This window comes from Manduca sexta, chromosome 6 (assembly GCF_014839805.1).
Source record: "Manduca sexta isolate Smith_Timp_Sample1 chromosome 6, JHU_Msex_v1.0, whole genome shotgun sequence".
NCBI classification, from domain to species: domain Eukaryota; kingdom Metazoa; phylum Arthropoda; class Insecta; order Lepidoptera; family Sphingidae; genus Manduca; species Manduca sexta.
This window is the reverse complement of record NC_051120.1, coordinates 2,336,924-2,346,032: the sequence shown is the minus strand read 5'-3', so window position 1 is coordinate 2,346,032 and position 9,109 is coordinate 2,336,924. Positions and strand designations below refer to the sequence as shown.

General features: G+C 33.8%; 2 protein-coding genes across 2 annotated transcripts; both read left to right on the top strand.

Moving 5' to 3' along the window:
• Window positions 1–3,411: 3,411 nt before the first annotated feature.
• On the top strand, window positions 3,412–5,946 carry LOC115455991 (B2 protein). Its single transcript, XM_030184835.1, has 4 exons — window positions 3,412–3,518; window positions 4,520–4,630; window positions 5,033–5,147; window positions 5,770–5,946. Exons 1-4 carry the CDS (start codon window positions 3,474–3,476, stop codon window positions 5,898–5,900), a joined length of 402 nt encoding a protein of 133 aa, XP_030040695.1. The 5' UTR covers window positions 3,412–3,473; the 3' UTR covers window positions 5,901–5,946.
• A 745-nt stretch (window positions 5,947–6,691) lies between these two features.
• Window positions 6,692–8,724, top strand: LOC115455990. Its single transcript, XM_030184834.1, has 4 exons — window positions 6,692–6,767; window positions 7,277–7,408; window positions 7,999–8,113; window positions 8,354–8,724. The coding sequence occupies exons 1-4, from the start codon at window positions 6,717–6,719 to the stop codon at window positions 8,497–8,499; spliced, it is 444 nt and encodes a 147-aa protein (XP_030040694.1). The 5' UTR covers window positions 6,692–6,716; the 3' UTR covers window positions 8,500–8,724.
• The last annotated feature ends 385 nt before the right edge of the window (window positions 8,725–9,109 follow it).

Here is a 9,109-nt window from a genome sequence, read left to right as displayed (position 1 = left end):
ACCCAAATATCACTTTGCCCGACCCGGGATTCGAACCCAGGACCTCAGAGCGCTATTGTACCGGACATGCAATACAACTACGCCACGGAGGCGACAGCATATATCTATCTTTTATGTGAAACCCACTATGACCAAAATGGTGAGTCATTAGTATAATTAAATCGGATACTTTTTTAGCAGGACTTTCATCCCGTAAATGTCCTTCACGCGGGCGAAGCCGCAAACAAAAGCTAGTACTTCATACCTCAAAGCTCAGATTGGTACTTACTGTATATGTAAATGGCGCTTATATGTAGACAAGCTACTTCAAATTGATATAGCATTTATAATGAAGGTCAAAGGAATTGTCATCCGGTTTCTACTGATTTTTCCAGCTTTACACTCCATCCAGTCAAGGTACTTCCCACTCTTACACCGGTGATGAAGTACCAGTCTAGATCTAATTTACTCCGACTATTATCGGTTTTATTGCAGATATTTCTACATATGACTACATCAAAGCAATACATGGAGAATTGGGTGATACAAAACTATTATTTCTTTGTTACCTGAGAAATATAAAAAAATACTTTTTATTTGTTACCTGACTATTCATGGTTTAAAAGAAAATGGGATGAGGACAAATAAGTTCTGAAAGCGTGTGGTACAAAGATGCATAATTAATTCCATAACCATAAGACATGGTTATTTTTTTCGTTTTGACAATATCAGTAGATATTGTCTAAAATGTTTTGACTAATAATTACTGGTAGGTATCTCATATGTGAGAGTCCGTTTAGGGTAGGTACCACTACAGTGTCTATTTCTGCCACTAAACAACAGTGTGTAGTCACTGTTGTGTTTCGGTTTGAAGAACATTGTAGCTACTGGACATAATAAGACTCAACATCTCATGTCTGAGAATGGCGAGCGCAGTGGAATATCAAACAATACTTTGTAATTCAAGGTGTTGGATGTTGTTCCTATTGTTTATCGGTTGTATCGCTTACCACAAGTTAAACGACAAGCATTTAAAGCAATAAAAATAAAATCTATACTTGAATGATATTTTCACGAAGTTTAGAAAGATTTTCAGTATCTTTTTGGAACATCCTATCTCAAATTTCTATACCTTAATTGCAGCATAATTATTCTACTCTATCAGCTATAATTTCATTACAAATGAAAACGTTATTAACATCTAGAACAATCTATTTGAATCTTTCGTTTTTCAATTCATAACCTATTTTATCCTCATTCACACCTTCCCATTAAATTTTCAAGTTCTGTTCCCATCTATCATCTATACTATCCTCAAATTCATCAGACAGAAAAATAATAACTGCCAGAGGCCAGTCGGGTCAACGTTCATGCGACAATACATCATCGGTGTCACACACCGATTGCATTATGTTGTTAGTTTCATTGTCGGATCGCAATTTATCTGTTAGTGGTGGTTGGGGGCCACACTGGTGGAGTCTACCGAAGCCCACGCTGTTTCGAATAGCTGAAACTCTTCTGATTGAAGAGATGGCCTGGCATGGCACTGGCATGGATGAAGTTTTTTCTTATAAATAGCTATTATAAAGTACAGTAGATGTCATCGGTAAAACTTATTAATCACTAAGGTCTAGGATACCGAGATATTTACTGATGGTTCATACCATTAGTAAACTGGGAACATATTTCTAAATCGTACGAACTATAGTGCGTCTGATATATCTATACATATTAAATAAAACAATGTCCCCAAAAGCTGTCTGTCTGTGATCGATTTTATCAAAATCTACTGAACGGATTTTTGTAGTTTAGTTAATATAATGGACAGAATCGTACTGTGATGAGATATCACCGATGTCCATTGTCCATTAACTTTAAGGAATGCTAAGGATGCGTGTCGACTTATAGCAATAGAAATAGTGGAGGAAAGTTTTTCAAGTTTCCTATTAATTGTATGAAGAAAGCAATACTTTCACTTCACGTAAGTTTTCTATAAGACAGCAGTTTTTTTCTGACGTTATGATTCATGATAAGTGGTTACCATTTATCAAATAATTGTTCTTTTTTCTTCTAAAACAAAAAAAACTGATGCCATCTGAACTCTATAATTAAAATTATTGTCATCTTCCAATTAAATATTATTGTAAAAAAGATATTTTAAAATATAATTGTCTGTAGAAAATAAGGAAACTAAAAATCACCTAGTGTGCCCGAAGATCAGGAGACGCAGGCGATGCCCGGATCTTTCCAGACTAATGCATGGATACATAACATTTTGGCTCAAAATATATTTTAAAGATAGTCAAATAAGGAAATGAAATACAAAAATATGAAAACATATTTTCACTATAGTATTTCAGATTGAATACCCCAAGCTAAAGAAAATGCACGTCTAATGCACCTTGTAGAGCTTTAAAATTCGAAATTCTTGACGGTGTTTTTACTGTTTATAAGAAATCGTCTTCTTCTGCTTCAACTTTTGTAAGCCCACTGCTGAACATAGGCTTTGCCCAAAGATATCCAGACCAAATTGTCAGAAGACGCCTGCATCCATCGAGTTTCTGTGACCTTATCAACAATAATAGCGCCTTCATTCAGGCGAGCCATCTCTTTGTCTCGCTATTTACTTTTAGGAAAAACAATACCAGAAGCACTACACTTCTGAGATATCGTTCATATCTATCGGCTATTGCGGTTTTATAACCGTTTCTTTATTAATAGATTATAGTAACATATGTAAATTTAGAAATTCATTTTACATCTCTCATATCTTGTAGTGATTTGACGATCGCATTTAAAGATTATCGTTTCTTTAATTTTTATTACATTTGTTGTGTAGTATATGAAAGTGTTATTTATGAAATAGGAGTATGTTATGGTTAGTAAATTAGCACTAATGTGTTTCGTGTCTTTGTTTCAACAGTTTGCACTTATTAACTATTGCAGTTTTAATTGGCTCAAATTATTTAAATTTCATTTTGACTATATGATCAATTTCATATCTTGCAAACTCACAAACAGTATTTTTTTTAACCACATTAGGTTTCTCAAGACTTTTATTCACTTTTACAAACCTGCATTACATCTATTGTATTATTGATGTTGAGGAATATCTGAATCTAATGCTGTAAGAATCATAGTCCGCCGTCTATGAGATGGATTCTCTTCCAAGTACAGATCATTAAAAAACCCACACAAAGAGTTACCCCACTGGAGTATCAATTCCAGGATACCCAAATTAACAAGATAGCGACTGTCAATTATAAGACGCCTAAAATAATCATCCCTTCTTATTAAATAAATCCTTTGTCAATCACACCGACATAATTTATATCCTTTTTTTTGCGATCTCTATTTTAATCAACCCAATTTCCCCGCAAAATGTTGTCGACGCCAGCGATCCTCGATTTTAATCAATAATCATCTTCGCAGTTCGCCAAGTATATAAGTCGGGGTCAAACTGTATCGCCTGTATTCTCGCCTCGATCCTCAACATGAAGGCTTTGCTCGTGCTCGCTGCTTGCCTCGTCTTGGCCCAGGTGAGTGGATAAGGTCGATTTTTGTATCATAGTTTGGGTTAAGTTATTAGACTTTTGTATAAAGTTTTCAGCTCGTAATTGTTCCTAGTTGACTTTATGTTCATTGTTAACATTTTTTGGGTTGATTGAGAAAGGGTTTTCTTGTTTTTTTATGACTTTATCGTAGCTGGTTTCTACAAAGTTGGTATTATGCAAATATTTTTGCATTACATTTCGAATAAGGCTGCCACTTGTATTATTATCTAAATCGTAATAGTCCACCGCTTATTTTAAATCCAAGATGAAAATTCAAGACTTTAATAAATCATACATAGCATACTCAATATATTTGGACTCCGTTGCGTATCATCTTTAATTGGGATGGATTTGTAGAGCCCGAATACATAACATCTCATTTACGTGGCGATGCACAATGCAGTCTTGGAACTAGGTCGAGCAGGAAGCAGATCGTTGTCATAATGACTCAATTGGAAGTCTGTATTACAGCTTTATTAAACGTACATTATCTATTATCGTGTAATACCTATCCAGCATCAAGTATCAGGGATTTGAGCGTACCTTAAATACCTACAATTTGGAGTTTGAAAAATATTTAAATCTCCTTGTTGGTATTTATATTTCTCGAGCCTTTTAGTTGTTTATGAACAGACTTGACCACTTACAACTGAGTCTCATTGCTTTTGCTAAATTGTAATATGAATATTACGTTACTTAATGCTTGTGGGTTATGCCTATTTTTGAGTCTGTTCGATATATTTCAAACTACGTGGTTTTTTTTACGAGCACGGCCAAGTGACTCCACCACACCTGATCGTAAGTGGAGTGGGGTGGAGTGTCGACTAATGAGAGAGACGACATGGTCTATCTGAATACATAGTTCCATAAAAAATCGTTTTGCTGTTTCTGCGTTTACCTCTAAGAAAAATCCAAATATTTTCACATTCGAATATATAACATTAGTAGGAAGTTAGATAATAGAAACTATCCGCTTTTTGTTTCAGGCTTTGACCGACGAACAGAAGGAGAAACTAAAGAAGCACAAGTCAGAATGTCTGTCTGAGACCAAAGTGGAGGAACAGTTAGTCAACAAACTCAAGGCCGGCGATTACAAGGTAAACATGTAATAATTTTGATTTAAATACGGCTTTCATTGACATTTTTATTATCAGAGTAGAAAAATAATAGTAACAACATCATAGCTTGTTTAAAGGCATATTTTGGTAATCCAAGTTTAATAGGTGTCTTCCAAAAGGTTACACAAGAGGAAACATATTTTGGCTTGAGAGCATTATTTATAATATTATACCGTCTTAACGGTCTAGAGCCGTTAGATTCTGTATTATTTTATCTGGAAAAGCAATATTATGTACCTACGAGTTACTCTCTTTTTTTGGCTGAGGTTGTTACAGCATAGATGTCATTCTTTTTCTAATAACTTCAACCGATCTTATGCATTCCTGTCATAGAAACCTTATGTTTAAAACAGTGATATTTTTTTATAACTTGTTCTTTAGGCGGAAAACGACAACCTAAAGAAATACGCGCTTTGCATGATGATGAAGTCGGAGCTGATGACAAAAGAAGGGAAATTCAAGAAAGACGTCGCTTTGTCTAAGGTTCCGAACCCTGGTGAGTACTTTGTGCAAAATATGTATAATGCTATGTGATGTTTAGGTATATTGTATTAAGTTTACGTAAATCTAAGGTCTTGGGGAAACCATTATGAGAATTATGAAATAATATACTTTAAAAATTAATAAATAAAATAATAATGATATCAGCCCTGTATTATATACTGTCCCACTGTTGGGCACGGGCCTCCTCTACTATTGAGAGGGATTAGGTCTTAGTCCACCACGCCTAGTGCAATTTGGTAGACTTCACACACCTTCGAAAATTCCTAATAGAGAATTTCTCAGGTATGCAGGTTTTCTCACGATGTTTTCCTTCACCGTTAAAGCAAGCGATAATTTACAAAGAATACACACATAATTTTTTAGAAAATTTAGAGGTGTGTGCCCTTGGGATTTGAACCTGCGGACATTCGTCTCGGCTTACGTTACATTATTTATCACCAAATTATTATCTTTATCGTTACTTACAAATAGAAACTACAGCAAATGCCGATGAATTTCCGACTGGAGGAGAGGGGGTCTATGGGGCACCCAGTCCATAATGGTTGATATTTATTCCACAAGACTAGTCTTGACTAGTGTAATGGGTTCAATTACTATATGGATGTATATTTCAGCCGACAAGCCAATGGTGGAGAAGCTGATCGACACCTGCCTCGCGAACAAAGGCAACACACCCCACCAGACAGCGTGGAATTACGTGAAATGCTACCACGAGAAGGACCCCAAGCACGCCATCTTCTTGTAAATCTAATTTGGATGTAAAAATTTAAAATACAGGGTGACTAATTGAATTGGGTTTTTTATTCAATTTCTTTCACAAAGCAATAAGTTGTTAAAACTGCAATCGCATCGAATGACGTTTGAAGCAAAAAAATACTTTGCAATATTCTAAGAAACTGTAAGAAGATTAAAACATCATAGAATCTTAGAAAAGGTAACATATATTTACGTTAGTTGGTAGAATAGTTAAATAATACCCGTATAAACCTTAACATTGAAATCGCAATGTAAAATATTATGTAAATTCCATACCCTCACTCAATGACATTTCTTATTAATTCCCAATTGCTAAGTTCGAATATTATATATAATATACAATAAATACACCTCAAACTTTATAAAAACGGTTTTTAATTTAATACTACGTAAAATTAATACACATCATTCAAATAAATTAATATTTTAAAGCATTCTAATAGAGTATAGAAAATAAAAAAATCTGCTACTTTACAAAAGTATTAGGTTATACAGATTGATTATTGGATCGAGTCCATAAAACCAAAACAATTTAAGCATATTTTATTTGATCGATTGAGATCAAAGGAATTTTGGGTTTTATGGAATTTTGGAAATGGAGGTTTGGGTTTTATGGAAACAGAATCCTAAATTCGATTTACAAATAAATGGAATACTAGTTAAGAAACAATTGAATATAGCGTCATCTATAAAATACTGTTTACGAAATAAAGATTCAAAACAAGATTGTTTGTTTTACTATAAATTTGGAAGTATTGATGTTGGATTCCATTATCGGTTTGAAACATCCGAGTATTAGGAAGTAATGGAGACATTTCAATTCGCAGTTTTTTGTGTAGCATTTTATACTTTTGTGGTAATTATATTTTATTTTTCTTTTCTACCCATTTTAGTATAATTATCATATTTAGTAATTAATAAGCAATAATTTATGCGACATTAAATACAAATACTAATATTATTTTAGTTGACGAGCTTTATTGCCACATAAGACCAATGCAGTTTTATAGGAGAAATTTCAGTGAGAGTACCTCATATTTCCAAAGATGGTATTTTAAAACGTGACTTACCTGTTTACTTTTTATTTGTTTATATTAATTTATACGTACACGCCGTAATTACCACACTGCACTTGATGGTAAGCAGAATGAGGTCCAGATAGTATCCACTGAAGAGACTTGATTATCCCTCGCTAGTCGACACAACTATGCCGGCCTGTTTTAAATCGAATATATAAGCTGATCACAAAACCCAACACTAGTGTGCTAGTATGTAGGAATCATGATTATCTGTTATCACATAAATTATTTGCTAAGTCCTGAGGTTTATTTTCTGGCCTAGTCCTGTAAATTCATTTTCTTCCAGGTTTCCTCACCCATAAAAGAATTTTATCCGAAAAGGGACGTGGCGACGTTAAAGAAGTATCAAATGGAATGTGTAGAGGATACTAAAGTGGATCCTGATTTGGTGATCAGGTTTAAAGCTGGCGACTGGAGGGTAAGTTCAGAACTGGCTTCACACAAACTACTATTAAATGTAAATTAATCCAGTAGCGGTCTCCACTTTATGTTCTTAGATAATGATTGGTTCCTTCCAAGCCAATTTTGGGCTACGGCGGCTAATGAGGTGCGCAGAGGAAATAATTATAACCATAATAAAAAAAATCATGATTCCTGAGAGGGTTGTGCACTCGTATCAAAATTTAAATGAATTTATTCCTTATTTTACGAGCATATAAATTAAAAATAAACCAATTGTAGTCTTAACCTTAAACTGATTTTGAAAAGAGCAACACCAGAGTTTCTTGCCCGTTATTTCTTACTTTCCGAACTAGTAGTAGAGTTAATATTGACGGAATCTAAATAATGTTTAACATTTTACGGTTCAAATAAATCATTTCATTCCATTTCAATCTTAACGGAGATCAGCAAAGTACGCAAGAGATATTACAATGCACGCAATACACAATAGCACTCTCTGTTTATATACTTACTTATGACCGCATCGCATTTACTGAGCATTTTATATTTTAAGTGTATCTTGTTTAATAAAGTATTGTGAAGCTTTTATCATTAATTTATTCACAGAGCGAACAGCCCTCGTTGAAGAATTGGGTACTGTGCATACTAAATAAGATGGGGCTCATGACCATGGACGGAGTGTACAGGCTCGACGAGGCCATGGCGCGAGTGGGGACTAAAGGTGAGAGAGCGATCATTCTATAAGTGACGTAAAGGGGGAAGTAAGGGAATGATGAATCAAATTGTTAATGTTTTTGGTGATAGGGTAAAAAACATATTTTGGATAGACCAAACAATTTTTATAGTCAGAGGACAGCGTTACAAGCGGGGCATTTCAACTGATTGATGTTCTTAGTTCTTACTCATAATTTATTAAAATTATTCTACTGTACCTATCTGACAACTACCTTTTTGATTTCAGACAAAGACATGGCAGAAAAACTTATCGACCAATGCCTAAGTACCACAGCCTTACCAGCGCCTGATATAGCTTGGAAGTACGTCCATTGTCTGCACGTGAACGATCCTCTTGGCAATTACTCTTCAATATCCATCCTCACACCATAAATTTAATTGAAATAGCGACATCTATTAAAAAAATGAGGTACTTTATATAAAACAATTATTGTCTTACAGCGCCATCTGTATAATACTTATAAAATAAAATGATTACGCTTATGTACGTGTCTTACTATCAACGCCATCTGTGTATTTTATGCAGAACTAAAATAACATTGATATTGCACAATATAGCTGTGCGTAGTAGTTTAAATAAAGTTTTATAGATGTCGCTAAAAGTAATTTTAAAATACTTAATGTTTGACATCAATTCTTTCTTCTTTTACGTATTTTCATACGAAAATAAATATTACTTACCTAGAATCTGTGTAACATTAACATTTTCATAATAATACGTATTAAAATGTAATTACTGAATTGAATTTATAAGGTTTTTTAATTTAAACATACTTACCCGTAAATAATAATATCTGTTAAATTTTTTCCATAATCTATATACGTAATATTTAGATGCTAAAATAATTCTAAATTGTTGCATTTTCGTACTTAAATAGGTAAATAATTTAAAATTAAACATCGAGCTGCCATGATACATTAAAATTTCTTATTCGTACTGTTTTTATATCTATTTTGTTACAAAACAAAGCCGATCCCAAAT